At 41.5% G+C, this 16087-nt stretch overlaps 1 protein-coding gene across 1 annotated transcript in view; it reads right to left on the reverse strand.

Annotated features, from left to right (window-relative positions):
* Positions 1-309: 309 nt before the first annotated feature.
* Positions 310-16087, reverse strand: part of KL (klotho) — a 46519-nt gene continuing 30741 nt past the window's right edge. The window contains exons 2-5 of the mRNA XM_046665149.1: positions 10155-10665; positions 9140-9408; positions 3087-4188; positions 310-2617 (exon numbers count right to left, since the gene is read on the reverse strand). Coding sequence (XP_046521105.1) covers positions 2280-2617; positions 3087-4188; positions 9140-9408; positions 10155-10665 — 2220 coding nt within the window. The 3' untranslated portion in view covers positions 310-2279. The remainder of the gene's footprint in view (positions 2618-3086; positions 4189-9139; positions 9409-10154; positions 10666-16087) is intronic.

The raw sequence follows: 16087 nt of genomic DNA on the forward strand, positions 1-16087 counted from the left end.
GCTCTCATTCTAGCTTAGTTGAAGGGTTTTGAGGTGTCATTTCTCTTCCGCATTTCGGTGTCTCTTTTTTGTTCCTTTCAGCTCTTCCTCTATCTTGCTCTCTCAAGTGTCTGAAATTCTCTCGCTCACCCATAGGTACTAGCCTGGGGCACCCTGCCTGCCCCTCTCATCTTCTAGCCTCCAAGATCATTCCTCTTGCTGTCAGATCCATTTCTTCACCCATCCAAACATATTCTACATGGTTTGGTCAACTCAAAAAAACTTTTTTTAAAGAAATTTATCTAGCAACCAAATGATTATGAAAGAAGGCAAAGCTGTAGGCAGATTTATTACAATACTTTATCAAGGGACAGAATTACTTCTCTCTACACTCAAAGGAATTAAGATAAATATTGTAGCAAGAAAATCATTTTTAAACAACCTTCATTATTTAACAGTAATTAACAATAAGAAACTAGTCCAACAAGTAGGAATGGTTAAATAAGTTGTAATAAATTCATACAGTGGAATTACTCTACAAGTATTAAAAATCATGCTTTTGAAAACTAATGACAAAGGAACCGCACACAATAAAAATTAATAAAGATACATAACTATTTACAATATGATCTGACTCTAATCATATCAAATAAGATACATAGGCTACGTGTACATAAGATACATAGTGGCTACCTCAGGGTGGTGAGATTGTAGGTAATTTTTTTTCTTTACATAGAGTTTCTGTGTTTTTAAATTTTTTACAATGAACATGTATTATTCTTATAATCAGAAAATATACACATAAAATAAACAATTGTTCTCTAATTTCCAAATTTAATAATAAGTCTAACATTTAAAAGAGTACCATCAAAAGCTTCTCTTTCATGGAAAAAAGTCATTCCACCTCTAAAGGTGATACAAAATATAGGACAGTATTTTTTATACACTATAACCCTTTGTCAGCAAGATTGGTCATGTCTGATACGATATTGGCTTATCTATAACACAAACATTAGGATCACCTGCAGCTCCAGTGTAATAGACGTCCCTGTCTGAAAATCAGCAAGACTTATTTGAGGGGCATTAAAGGATAAGATCTAATGAGACCTTTTCTGGAAATCAGTAGCACATTTCAGTGTAAAAGTTCAAAGCAAAACTAGTTCAAAGCTAGTTCCACAGAAGCAGCAGCAAAAACAGAAAACGGACCTCAGCAATCACAGAAACCAGTCTTCCAGAGTGATCAGACCAAAGGCTTTTGAACCTATTATGAATTTTTAAAACTCAATTCAAAGAAATTATGGCCCTTCTAGAAACAGAAAGTGGAGTCACCCTTCATGGGATGAGTTATTATTTCATTCTTATTCTCTCAGGAAAGAGCACGTCATTCATTCCAGGGTGTGCTCTAAAATAAAAGGCTTTATAATCAAATTCATCATAACGTTGCTCATAATAAGCGCTTTTTCCTCCCTTCCTCCTTCTAGAGCCACAGCAGTGTAATGCATTTCACAATTGGTTTATCCTTCCTGAAGAGCCCAGCATCTCATGATTCACGTTTATTTCTCTGCAAATGTTTAGTTAAGGTCCCCTATATGCAGGCCCTCGACCAGGCCCGAGTGACACAAAGCCCTCAAGGACCAGGGGTTTAGAGAGAGGCTTGAAAGTCACATTTAAAATAAAGTTCTATAATTTGCTCTGCTAAGTATATCATTAACCACATAGGTAAATTACTATTAGCAGCATTTGATAGAAACACGGCTTTTAAAAGGAACATTCCGTCCAAGGGCCCTTTATCATCTCTCCTCTATTCTGCCATCTTCCTTTGCAAGGGAAACTTGGTTCAACAGAGACAATGCATCAGGCATATCATGGCAGTTGAGAGATGGTTACTTCGGACTTAACTTTTTATTCCAACACTGCAATTATTACTTTAAGATGAACATTACATTTAGGAATGGGCACGGATAGAAATATTCCTAATCTCATCATTCAATTTCTGTAAAAATGTTACAGAATGGTTCCCATTTCTCACGCGTTTGTTATAGAATGTGTTGGAGAAATGCTGGCCCCTGTCAGTTTTTTGATCACCCTCCCCCCCAAAAAAAGCAAATCCAGGCACTAATCACATTATTCAGTATTTTACAACTACTCATTCACATTTCACAGCCTCTGTCACATACCACAAAAAGGTTTTCTAGGAGTCAGATATATGAAATCTACAGTTTCACAACATGAGGAGTGCAAATGGTTAACAGCTGATATGTGTGCATAATTATTCAAAATGAAGAGGAAAATGTTCAGGACTATTTGTAATTTCTTCTGCCTTTCTTAGAGTAGTAAAAAATAAGAGAGAGAGAAATAATAAAAGCAAACAATAGAAAAGCTATGAAAGCCAGTAAGGACTTTCGGGTGTGAAAAAAGCTGCACTCGGTGCACAGGGTGAACTCTTCCGGACAAAATCTTCCCAGAGTTTTGGGACCTGGAAAGCCATTGTTGTCGATAATTTTCCTGTAATGTTTCATGGAAGGTTTGGGCTCAAACTGATTTGCGGCATAACGATAAAGGCCAAACTTCGGAGCCGTGCGATCGTTAAATGAATAAGCAAAGTATCCGCAAAGATTGATACCATCCAACACGTAGGCTAGAAAAACAAAAGGACAGGAAAATAATTATTACAATATTTTGCACACACCACTTTACAGAGGCTTGGTGCACCGGGGTAAATTTCAATGCCATTTAATAAAACTTCAGACTAAATTAGATTTAATCAGAAAAGGCTTCTTTCATGCAAAGATAAACGATGTACTTGGGTCAAATCCTTGTGTACACAGAGCAGGTGAGGCTGCTGTGAAGCCTCTGAGATGGAGGGCAAGATGGTCCATGCTTTTACAGGCCCAGAGTAGGTGCTAGGGATTTTCTGGCTCCCACTTTTAGCTAAACTCCTTTCTCCCTGGGGAAAATACTAGCTCTCTTGGACTTTTTCCGTGCGGTGAGGAATGGACAGCACCTCCCTCTGAGGGTGACAGTGGCTGTATATGTTTGAGAGTTTCTACGGGCATCAGGCCCTCGGGTGACATAACCTTCGAGTCTGCTTTTCAGAGGCTCCTTACCTTTCAGAGCTTCATTTACATAATTCTGCATATAATACACTCTCAGCCTGTCTTGGGCTTCCTGGGGGTCATCATCGATGCCGTTGGCTATTATATACATGGGGAGGTCTCCATACTTCGACTTTAGCCAGTTCAGTACCTTGCGCAACCCCCAGGGCACTACTGCCACCTGACTGGGAGAGTTGAGCCAGGTGATGTCGGTCATTTCCTGCACTTCCAGGTAATCATTATATTTCATTGGATCTTCTTTTTCCCAGTCCACAAGGATGGTGGTGTAATGGCTCAAAGCCAAAAAGTCAAAGGAACCCCGGATCAGCTTTTTTTCCTCTTCACTGAAATAAGGTAGAAGGAAGTTGTTTCTTTGGTTCAGCCAGTCCCTCATCACAGGCGGATAATCTCCAGAGCCGAAAATGGGCTCGGCCAGCCAGCCAATGTCAAATTCCAGAACTCTCTCCGCCCCTTCTTTGTCCTGTTGGGAGAAAGGGCAGGCCGGTTCTATCCAATCAGCCTGCAAGGCTATAGATATTTTGCCTTTCTGAGCGTGCCTAAACTTGTCATCATACACGCGCCAAGCTAAGGCGTGGGCCTTCAGGAGATTGTGCCCCGCGCTGTACGTCATGTTCCGCGTGTACGGCTCGCTCATCGTGATCCAGAACTTGACATGGTGGCCGAGCTCTTGGAAGCACAGTCTGGCGTACTCTGCAAAGGCCAGGGCGGTGTGGGGGTTCTCCCAGGCACCGTGCTTGGCCAGGAGGCGCGGCAGTCCTTGGTGCTGGGGGGAAGGCCGCCACAGCGCCACCACGGGGGTGATGTTGGCGCGCACGAGCTCGCTGACCACGCAGCGATAGTAGTGCAGGCCGGTGCGGTTCACCTGGGACTGGTTCCCCAGCGGGAGGATGAGCGGCCAGTCCAGGGCGAAGTGAAAATGCGAAACGTGCATCTCCTGGAGTAAGGCAATCTGGGGCCGGATGGCAGCAAAGTCAACACAATAGGATGTCCTCTTCTTGGCCACAAGCCCGTCCACCTTAATGAGCCTCTTACTGTGGTGGACATCCCATAGGTAAACGTTTGGGTCGGTAAACTGAGAGAGAGTGGTGTCGACCTACAGGACGAGGGTAAGCGTTACAGTATTACTTCACCCAGACAGTCCTGGGAAAGCAAGTCAATGCATTTCTTTCAACAAAACTAGCAAGCAAGATGAGCAAACATAGAAAACTTTGTAGCTGAAAAGTTAAACTATTTTTCATCACTACTAAGTTCCTGGGGAAGAAAACATTCTACTTTGTCTTATGCACATTTGTTTTAACCACAGTTCTAACTCTTAAACTATTACTTTAATATTAAAAAAGAAATCTGAATGTTTTTGGTCACTTCAGTTGACAAACATTAATGATTCTCACACACCTCTGGCCTGTGTTAAGCAAGCAGAGTACTTCTGGATGCTTTTATCTTTCTTTCTTTCTTCCTTTTTTTTTTTTTTTTTTTTGGTGAGGAAGATTAGCCCTGAGCTAACATCTGTGCCAATCTTCCTCTGTTCTCTATGCGGGACGCCTCCACAGTGTGGCTGATGAGTGGAGTAGGTCCTCTTCTGGGATCCAAAGCCATAATCAGGCCATTGGAAGCAGAGCCACAGACATTAATCACTCAGCCATGGCCACCCCCAATTTTTTTCTTTTAATTTAAGAAATCATTAATGACATAAGATTTTCAATTAGAAAAAAAACTAGACAGAAAAAAAATAAAGCTTAAACCTGAGTGAGTTAAGAGTCAGAAAATGAAATATTTAAAATTAAATTGTGCTTCTCAAAATCACGCTCTAAATTGAAGTCTGCTCTAGATAGAGGACATGCTAAATAAGTGTAATGTCCCCTTTTATTGGCTCTAGTGTCAATGACAGAATTTAACAAATTCAATCTGACCGATGGTAGAAAGTGAGAGAATGTGGAAATAAGGTGGAAAGAATGTGGAACAATATTGTCATTCATTCATACCGGGATATTTTAACATAGTTTTAAATTTTTTCTAAGTTATTTTTCTGTGCCAATCATGACAATAATGGTTCTCAGTGACCTGATATACAAGCCTCCAAAATGAAAAAAGGTATGTAGGAAAAGTAGACAAATTGTAAAATCGAAACCGCAAAATCGTCCATGGAGGGAATGCAAAGGGAAAGTCTCGCCGAGAGATCCGATGCCTCAGCCAGTTTTCTGCTCGGAAATAATCCTGTTAGAACAGGTTCCTTGGTTTGACCCTCGGTATAAAAGCAGGGGTCAGACCAACTCCAGTTTTGAATCTGCAGAAGAGGTTTTGTGGCATTTGACAGGCCTTTGCAAATGAACTGGTGCTTCTCTGGAGGGGTCAGTGCTGCGTGTATAAAGGAAAGCAATAAAGCGCAGCGTGGCGGCAGGGAAACTGCTTTTCTGGAGAATTGTAGGTCACCCACGCGTGCATTTCCCCTAATGCTGCGGGAATGCTGTCAGAAGTATTTTTCCACTGTGATGCACCCACAAATCACATTTCCTCAGCTTTTCAAGAGAAAATAGTTGCATGCTCTTTTGAAATGAAAGTGTTCATAGCTGGAAGGACTTTTTTGGATTAATTTTATAGAGCTCTGAGGGGACTAAATTCATGACTTTTCTACCATAACTGTTCCAGAACAACAGCTTTTATTCAGTCCAGCTTAAAACGAATATGAAAGAGTAAGGGAAAAATCTATTTTGTAAAAATACAGGATATTGAGGTATGAATATTGAAGCAAAATTCTATCTAATCTCCATTAATTTGTTGCCGTTTCTTAATAAAAAATGAAATAACAAAGTTGACCCTTTCAGGAGGAATGGGTATAAAGAACGTATTTAGTATGCTATAGAAGAAACTTCTCCTAACAGGGACCAATGTTAAAGACGCTCTCCGTCTCTGTCCTCTGGAGCAGGTGCTGAACCTGTGTTTACCGTGGGCATTAGCGGCCATGGGAAAACGAACCTGTCAGCTGGGAAATTAGGTCCTAGTACAGTGACAATGCATGTGAATAAGCCTAAGATCAGTCTTCAGACAGGTGGTGTGCTTAATGGAGTGTTATTTTTAAAGTTTTTCAGGCAAAACGCATGCCTTTGTTAATATGAAGAGTTTGAAATACTAGCCAGGAGGGAAAAGAAAAATTTCAATGGTTTAAAAATCACATCTCAGGACTTTAATATAATATATTCAAAGTATAGAGTACCGCTTGTAAATTAAAACACACAAACACACACACTCCTCAGAACTGACCCAAGAAAAAACTAGGTTTTACTGTATCAGTAGGAAGTTAGCTTGGGAAAGGCAGTGCCAAAATAATACAAAGCTCAAGGTGAAAAGCAGAAAAAAGAAAATAGCAATTGCAGCCTTTTTCCACTAGAGAGCTTCCGGAGAAGTTCGAGTCCGCCGTGAGTTTGAGAGTGACAATTTTGTGTTTGGCTGGTTCTGCCTGGAGAGGACTGGGAAGCTGTGCTGGTGGAGGAGTAGGGACCCTGAGCTATTGAGCCAAAAGGGCAGCGCCACCTGAGAGCAAAGGTCCGGGTCAATGAGTGGCTGACAGATCAAATTCTAAAACAACTGCTTCTGAGGAGCAGAAAAAGGAATTCTCTCCCCAACTTCCTTCCTCTTCACTGCCATGCTGGTTGCTTCAGGCCAGAGTTTCTCTTCTCTCTCGAGGAAAAACTTTCTCACTGATCACCAGTTCCCAAGGCAAACACAGTCCTTGGATGGGGAACAGAGCAGGAGGAAAAGGGCTCCCTCCAAGGTCCCCAGGCTTCCCTGAGCTCACACCTCTGCACAGAGATGCTGGTGGAGACCTCTTCACAAAGGACTGAACTGGCTCAGGCTGCTATCAGGGATCAGGGCAGAGCGTGAGCCCTCAGTGACAAGGGGCCCAGGGCCCAGCAGGGAACAGGCCATGGCAGAAGGTCAAGAGAAGAACAAGGACCAGGGATCATCTGTCCCGAACCCAATAAAGGGGAGAGGAAGGAGGGACTGCGGAGGCCATCTTCTCCCTTCGTCCCTCTCTCCCCTTCTCCTGCTCCCTCACCAGCACCACTTCCGCCCCTTCAGATCCTTCTGGACCCCCACCGTGGATCCCACTTGCAGGAGAGAAATTAGGGTAGGGAGGTTCCAAATAGCAGAGGGCTGAGGGAAAATGAGATGGAGGAGGGAGGAAAATCCCAAACTGAGCAGAGAGGAGCTGAGAAGACTTGCTGCGCTCAGATATCCTTGCAAACACAACAGCGTTCCTCAGTCGCCTTTCAAATATAAGGACGGGATTTAAGTCCAAGGCTGCCCCCTAAAACTAACCAGATGGTCTGAAAAAGACATAATAATAATACAAACCAGCAAAAAAAAAAAAATGTGTTAAGGATAGTGGTGATTTATTTCCTTATAAATAAAAGATTTCAATTTGATATTTACAAGAAAACAGCAACTCATTTCAACTGGAAGGCCCTTCCTCAGATCCGAGCATTCCTCCGAACGCTCCTTTTGAAATGAAGACTAACAAAATGTGCCTGTAGGAGTTCAGTGCATGCCACCCCAAAATATGCCCCTTTGGTATATTGATTATTCAAGTGGCTACAGCCTGATTGCGCTGCAGGCACTTGAAAAACAGCAAATGCAAAGAAAGGCTTTCTCTGAAGTCCCTTTACCTGCCTCAAGACAGAGCCTCCACTAGGAACCCAGGTGTCATCAATCCCCTCCTGGGAGTTTCAAGGAGTTTTGTCAACTAGGGAAGACTGACTCTTGTCACAGGAGAGGAGACTAGAGGTCAACTTGTCACATACTATCTTAGCTCCCATCTGTTCTTCCAAGGGCCCATTCATCTTTCCTAAATCATGTACTCTCCCTTAAGAGGCCTATATCCTCCGCTCCCTTTTCCCTATTAAGATGAGATTTAAGCCTGAATTCTAAGCCGCCTTGGGGAGTTACTCATTTCTCTCTGTCTCCCATGCATACAGGAGGTATACAGGTTAACAAATTTCTGTCTGTTTTTCTCTTGGTAATCTGTCATTTATTACAAGGGTCTCAGCTAAGAACTCAGAAGGGTCGAGGGAAAGTTCTTTTTCCTCCTCTCCAGAACCAACGGACTGGCTCGAAGCAGCCGGCAGGCTAACTCCCATTGCTTGTCTGGGATCCTGAACTCAGCCCCTGTCTTGATCTCTGTTTTCACCCTCAGACTCTGTTCAGCAACACCCACCGCCACTCTGCTCACTCACCGCCATGCTCTGTTCATTCTGTCATTTTAGTTGTATCATCATTTCTCTCCACAGACAACTTCAAAAGCAGGGGTCGTATCTTACTCATCTCCGTGTGGACTCCCCGGGGCCGAGCACCCCCAGCAACTAACCAGGGCTTTGAACACTCGAAGCTTCCAATAAGTGCTTACTAAAGTATTCAATATAACTCTAGAAAACAAATTCCTTTACAATTGGTGACATTAAAAATAATATTGAGGACTAACTACATAGTGGGTGCTCAGTAAATACTGGTTGACCATTATGAAGAACTTCTTTACCATGTCAGTGACTATTGCCAGAAATAACACTGATGAGTGAACCACTGGAGCAAGAGTTTTCACTCTCCAAGTCCTTCCGCAAGCTTGGGGGGTGCAGAGTTTAGCCTCAGGAGGGCTTTGCCTGATGTTCCCGCCTCAGTGTCAGTAGCTCCACTGAGATCTCAGATAATCTAGGGCTCTGTGTTATATCTTGTCTATGGAAGAACTCAACTGCTTTAAAAAGGATTAAAAACCATTAAAAGAGAGAATTTTATCTTTTTACTATCTTATCTGGTCTTAAATATTCACATATTTTTAATTTGTTCCCCTTGGGGCTGATTTAAAGTGCAAGAGGGAGGTAGGAAGATTGTGGAGAGAAGGGTGCAGTGTTCCAAATTGTGCCCTAATGTGCTCATGAAGGAACCGTGTTTGGCCCAAGGAACGGACAATGTGCCATGACAACCTAGTAAGGAAGCACTACTTACTAGTGACAGGGCTTGGTGACACTGCTGATGGGTTTTGTCAGCTGACTTACTTGAATGTAGTTGTCAACAACTCCCCAAGCAAAGTCACAGGGAAATGTCCCTTCTAGGGGCTGATTTTCAGGTAAAGGAGGGAAGCCGTTTTTCTCTATCAGCTTTTGGTAGAACAAGGCTGAAGACTTCGGCAACAATTTCTTATCCTGGCTCAGGAAGTCGACATAGAAGAGTCCACGTCGGATGCTGTAGCCTCTGTGCCACTCGAAGCCGTCCATGAGGGACCACGCCGTGTACCCGATGACGTCCACCCCATCCAGCCTGATGGCTGCAAAGGGAAGAGAGGACAAGAGCAATGTGACCCTTCACTGGGCACTCGCCTCCTGATTCAAGAGCATTTGAGGGTTTTACTACTTAAGGAAATAAATTACGTAGCATGCTTATGGTTTGGTAAACCAGTAATCTTTCTTACTGACAAAAGGCTCTCATCAAACCTAGATAATTCTGCAAATAAATGTCTTCACCATAAGCTTATCTCCAATATGTTTTTATTTGGGTTCCCCTTATTTCCAGTGGGTACTCTTGGAGCCTGGGAAGATGTCTGGTTCCACTTTCTATCCTAAGCACCCAGCATTGTGCCTGATGCAACAAATGAATAGTCTTTAAAAGCATGAACTACTTACTATTTTCTCCAGAAAATGTTGATATTCCTTTTTTTAAAAAAAGTGTTTATTCAGTACAAGGAATAAGAACCCCAAAATATGTAGAGATATATCCTGGAATTTACTTAATCCTTAATATAAGCTAAAAATCTAGAACAGTAACTCTGAAAGTCAAGTGGTTTCGCAGCTTGTAACCCAGTTTCTCATTTACAAAATGAGTTGAAAAATTAATTTAAGTTCCTAAAATCCCCAAACGAGAAAGGTGTTGCATAAATGCATTCCTGCTATGCCAAAATGAGTTTCTACATTATGATTAAAAACTATAAATTTACATAGTTTATTACAGATCATCTTAAAGATTGTTTTTCCAGTGGATTTTGGCAGGAAATTAGAATTTTGTCAGGCATCCTACCTTTTAAAGTTTCCATTATGAATTTTTTGAGGTAATACATATATTTGGCGTCATCTCTCTTGGTGGTCCCTGAGACAAACCAGCCATTTTCCACAATAAATATTTGAGGATGGTTATATTCAAGGTCAATCCAGGAAAGGAGTTGCCTCAGGCTGGGAGATTCTAATTGGCGGAACTTCATGTGAGGGTCCAAGAGTTGAAAACTCAGGGTTGGCCCAAAGGAAAGAGCAAAAAAGTCAGCTGTTCCCTTGATGAACTTTTTCTCAGATTCGGTAAAATCAGGCAGAAGAGAGGAAAGATTATTCTTCATGGTCTCGGGATAGTCACCATCAATAAATATGGGTTTGGCAAACCAGCCTAGTACAAAGTCAAGAGATTTTTGACATTCTTTGATGCTATGGTTGGTCATTCTTCGAGGATTGATCCAGTGGGAGCTTAGGGCAATGGACACCTGGCCTCTCTGAGTCGGACGGAAAGAAGTATTGTAGAGATGCCAGATTTTGGCATGAGCCTGCAAACAGAAAAACCATGGTGAATTTATCTCTGATTGTGAGGAGAAATATAACACATATTTGAATCCCCAAATCTAGCTGTATCTGTTTCTCATCAAGCCTAATCTAATGACTAACCCCACAATGTAAAAATCACCTGGAACCAATAAATTATTTCTGAGGTAGGTCAGCCCAAAGTGAGCTGCTACCAAGACTGGAATTATTTCCATTGTTTTTCAGCAGCCAGTGGAAAAATGTGGAATTCTTGTGTTGAATGTGTAGTTATTATTCATACTTTGTAAAGTTAATGAAATAAGAATTTGTTATAATATCTTACTACTTAATTGACTTTGGATTATGTACTTTTTAATTAATAGGCTTTGTGAAAAGAACCAATCTCGCATCTGTGATCACACCAGGAATTTCTAAATAGGATTATATTTTTTTTTATCCTAAGAGACTGGGAGTTTCCAAATTGACTCAAGTGTTGGAGTCAATCTAACATTTTGTATTCATCTCTCATAGCTAAAATTATAATACATGTGCTCACAATCTTTGCTCTTCCCTAAGAAGAATAAGAGCAATAAATTAAAGGATTGACTCCAATATCTAACCTTGGCCCACCTTCTAGACCTCTCGGACAGTGCTGGCTTCCCGCAGGATCCCGCGTGCAAGGTACAAACCAAGAGCAAAGAACACGTAAATACAGCTTGGAGGAAATGAGCTCGCGATAGGTAGTCAGCACTCAGTCAGGAGCTTCCTACAGCAATGAAATGGGCTGCGCTTCCATAAAACCAACTTTATACTCTCATAAAATCTTCCCGACTTCTAATATTTTCATTTGTTTCCTTTTTGTTTACGAAGAATAGTGAGAATTACAGGCTTTTTCCTCCCTTACTTTAATTGTTTCTCTTTACTTTTGAACTCCTTGATTTACTCTCCTTGTTTTTCTACAAACGCAAGTGCTATTTATCAACCTTTTACTCCCTTAATATATCCCCTTTGATATAATTCTAATTCTCTGTTTCACTCGTGTTCTCCAAAATGATCGTGCCAATTTTCATTCCACTCCCTGAGCCTGAAGAAGTTCTGTCACTCAGTATGCCAAATGTCCTCTTCATTTTTCCTAAACATTCTTCTCATTGTTCATTTCAGTGCAGGCGTCCAAGAATGGCCTCATCCCCATTCTTATGAGTTCAGCCAAACATTTCAATGGAATAAAATAGTTTATCTCTAACTTTCATTTTGAGTTTCTTAGTAAACATCTTAGTTTCATTTCACTGAATGTATTTTTTTATGACCTGAAGCACCTATCTATATGCTAAGAAGGAAATGAAGAATAAAATGTTGATCAGAAGAATAATGGCATTTGCCCAAGTGATTCAAGAAACTGGGGCTTAATCATGCTGCTGGCTTTGTGATATCTCCCACCCTTCTCTGTCTTCCTCACCTCCACCCCTCTCTTTCTCCCTTCCCCATTGACAAGAAATCTCATATGTCCTATAAGAGTTAAACAGAAAACAAAGGGAGCAGTCCAGGCTAGTCCTCAGGACGTTGGCAAAAGGGACTTTCCTAATTTTGTCCAAATGCGTCCTACAGACAGTCATGTCCTCAACCTAACCGACCTACCTTTACAGAACAAGTGCTGTGATGGGGTGGGTGCTGAGAGTGCGGGGATCAGGTAGGAGTGAGAGCAACCCAAGAACTTCCTAAACTGGGTCAGTTTTGCAGGTAGCTGAAGTAAGAGTCATGGAGTAGAATTGTCTACAATCATGGACCACTCTTCTAACCTTGAGTACTTTATGACATGGTTCAGAAGGGGTTTGGCGAGGAAACAAATGACCTGGACCATATGGAAGTGCACACGTGGTCTTTGATGTCAGATAAAATTCCTACTCTACCACATCTAGCTGTGTGCCTTAGACCACATTAGTTACCCCGGGAAGGTAAGACTAACTTTCCTCTGTCTCTCACAGAGCTGTCAGGAGGATTAAATGAGATAATTTACATAAAACATCTAACACAGAGTTTGTATATAGTAGGGTCTTCATGAATGCTTATTCCTTCCCTCTCTAAAGGATGAGCAGACCAGAAAGAGCATTGCAACTAAGGGAAACACCACCTGCTGAGGAATTCAGCCCATAACCAAGACATAGTGACACAACCTGGGGTTTGGATTAGAAGAGACTTAGGTTTGGATCCCAAATCCTCTATCTATTACCAGTGTGGGCCTCAGTTACTTCTCTGCACAAATGTAAATGGCATCTATTCCCCTACAGGGACATTGTAAGGATTAAATGATATGATGCAAGTGAAAGTGTCTACTAAGCAGTTGTTTATTTTAGAGAATATAAATTTGCAGCATTGGGAACTATGAAGGTTAATTTTATGTGTCAACTCGACTGGGTGAAGGGACACCCAGATAGCTAGTAAAACAGTTGTCAAGAGTTTAGCTAAGCTACTCCATGCTATTGCTGCCGCAGCATCCATTTTATTTGGCTACACAGCCTGCAGGAACCCTAAACTGACACTAGCCCCTCATGCAAGTGTGTGTCCTGCACAGCAGCCAGCAGAGTCACAAGTAAAGGTAAATTCCTGATATGACTTCCTCAACAGCCTTGCGATCAACAGTCTCCCTGCCTCCCAGGGCCCTTTACGTAAGACTCCCATGAGGCTTACCAAAATCCCTCTTTTGGTTTGAATTGGCCAATCTGGCCCTAGCCTGGGAATTTCAAAGCACTCCATCTACAGACTCTAAAAAGGCATGTGTCCCAGGTCCTGTCTTTCTGTCTGCACTCTGCCTTAAACTCCCCATGTGACCCCTCAAGGCATGCCATGTATGCACTTCCTCCAGCACTTATGAGTGACAAACTTATCTTTTTCAATTTCTCTTATGGTCTGTTGTTGAACAAAGGACCCCCATGTGGCACCCTGTGCTCCACTTAACAAATGTTAATTTAACAAAATATTATTTCTTAGTGCGTCTTGCGGGTGTTTTGGGAAGAGATTAGCATTTGAATTGGTAGACTGAGTAAAGAAGATGACCCTCACCAATGTCAGTGGGCAACATCCAATCCATTGAGGGCTTGGATAGAACAAAAAGAGGAAAGAAGGGTGAATTTGCCCTCTGACTAAGCTGAGACACCCATCTTCTCCTGCCTTTGGACACTGGCACTCATGGTCTCGGGCCCTTGGACTTGAACTCGGACTTATACCATTGGCTCCCCTGGTCCTCAGGCCCTCAGGTTTGTATAGAAACTACAACCTCTGGCTTTCCTGGACCTCCAGTTTGCAGACAGCAGATTGTGTACTTCCTTATTTCATAATAAATCCCTTTCTATATATCTATATATGTATATCCTATTCGTTCTGCTTCTCTGGAGAACCCTAATACAGAAAGCATCTTAGATATAACTTGGCTTAACCACTCACCTCACTCAAAACCCTCCCCCCCGCCACTTGATCTGCTATCTGACTGCTCTCTACAGCAACCTAACTTGGTGATCATCCCATGCATGGCATCTTCTCCAGGAAGGCCTCCCATCCCTCACCCTGCCACACTGAGCTGCTTGTCCCTCCTCTGGGTACCCTCCAAGTCTTAGGCACACTTCTCTTACATCAGTTACTGAAGGTAATAACGTCCCTCCCCAGACTGAGCTCCCTGAGCAGTTCCCTCATCCCCTTCCTGGCACATGGAGGCCCAATTGTCTGTTAAACTGAACTCAACTCTGCTTCATCACCTCCTCATGAGGCAGTCCATTCCATTTTCACATGGTAGACTTGAGTAATCAACTGCTGTGAGGCAAGATGTTGGAACACCACCATCTAGGATGTTGCAACTGAGGATGATTAATAAGGAGATGGTTATGTATGATTTTGCATTGCTTTATAATTATTCCAGGTATATTAATCTTATAAGATTGCTATGTTAAGATTGAGATTTCATAAAGCTGGTGGCAAGGACTCGGGGAAATAAGAGTATGAGCAAGAATGTTCATCTAAACACTATTTCTAAAAGTAAAATATTGAAAACAATTGAAATATCCAATATTCAAATACATTTACACTCATATACGCATGATTTAATAAATTATGGTATGACTAAAAATATACTACTATTCAAACAAAAATAATACAGAAGAATGTCTATTGACATATAAAAAATGTTTCTAAAATACTAACTGAACAAAAAAGGGTACAAAGCCATAAGTAGAATTTAATAGCATTTTTATGAAAGAAAAATATGTACATAAAGATCTGGGAGGATTTACAACTTGCTAAAAGAGGTTTTGCGGCAGGATTGTGGGTGGTGTAATTCTTTTCATTTTGCTTTTCTATATTTTTTTCATTTCCTACCATACATACGTACTGCTTTAGAGGTAAGAATAAAACAAATTCAAAAAAGGAAAATAACTCATAGGAGCTAGATGGTAGGCCCTGCTTGAACTGTCCATAATGGTTATTTGAAAGCCAGGATCTAATTAAACCCTGCCTAAAGGGTCTCTAACCTGCCCTCAAATCCCCAGTCCTAGGCACACTGAACCCTACGTGAAGTTCTGAAATCCCCTCGGCTTCTGTGCTTTAATAGGGGCAGCTCTTTCATGTTCTACCTACTCCCAGTCCTTCCAGCTTCACCCTCCTTCAAAACTCAGCACAGACATCACCACCTCCATCCCTGACATCTTCCCTCTCCCCACCCTTAAATGTCCATTCCATGTGTCTCCACAGTTGGCCTCTATCAAAGACTTTAACCACATTATGTTACATTATTTAAGTGTCTAGATTGTGTTTCAAAGTCATTGACTAGGTCTTCTATCTCTCTATTCTCAGCTTCTAGCAAAATGTTTGGGGGCAGAGTAAATATTCAATAAACAGATATGGAGGAAAGGAGGCTGGCAGGAAGAACCAAAGCAAAGATTCTGGGACAGAAGTAAATGTTTTTCTGAGCCAGAGCAGAAAAACTCACTCATAAGATACCTGGTTGTATTTTATTTCTGAGACCTTGAAAGACAGAGAACTTTCATCCACATACCATTAAAAAAATTAATTAGAAGGAATTTGGCACAGTAGCCCCCTGAGAATAATACCATATTGTGTCAAAATGTACTAATGATCCAGTTTGGGAAATAAGACACTATGGTATGTGATATCCTTCTCACTTCTTCCCCAGCTTTGATGTAGATTCTGAACATTCATGACTCAGTTTACGTGGTTGGTATAACCCTGATACAAAAATCTGCCAAAAAACATTACAAGAGAAGAAAATCAGAGACCAAATACCCCTGAAATATATATGTAAAAAATCCTTAAAATAATTGGAAATCCAACAAGACAATATTTTTAAAATGCACCAAAGGAGAGATGGGGTGGCTATACCAATATAAGACAAAATGTACTTTAAGTCAAAAATTGTTGCAAGAGACAAAGAAGGAGATTACATAT

This window comes from Equus quagga, chromosome 6, assembly GCF_021613505.1.
Source record: "Equus quagga isolate Etosha38 chromosome 6, UCLA_HA_Equagga_1.0, whole genome shotgun sequence".
In the NCBI taxonomy this organism is placed as follows: Eukaryota; Metazoa; Chordata; class Mammalia; order Perissodactyla; family Equidae; genus Equus; species Equus quagga.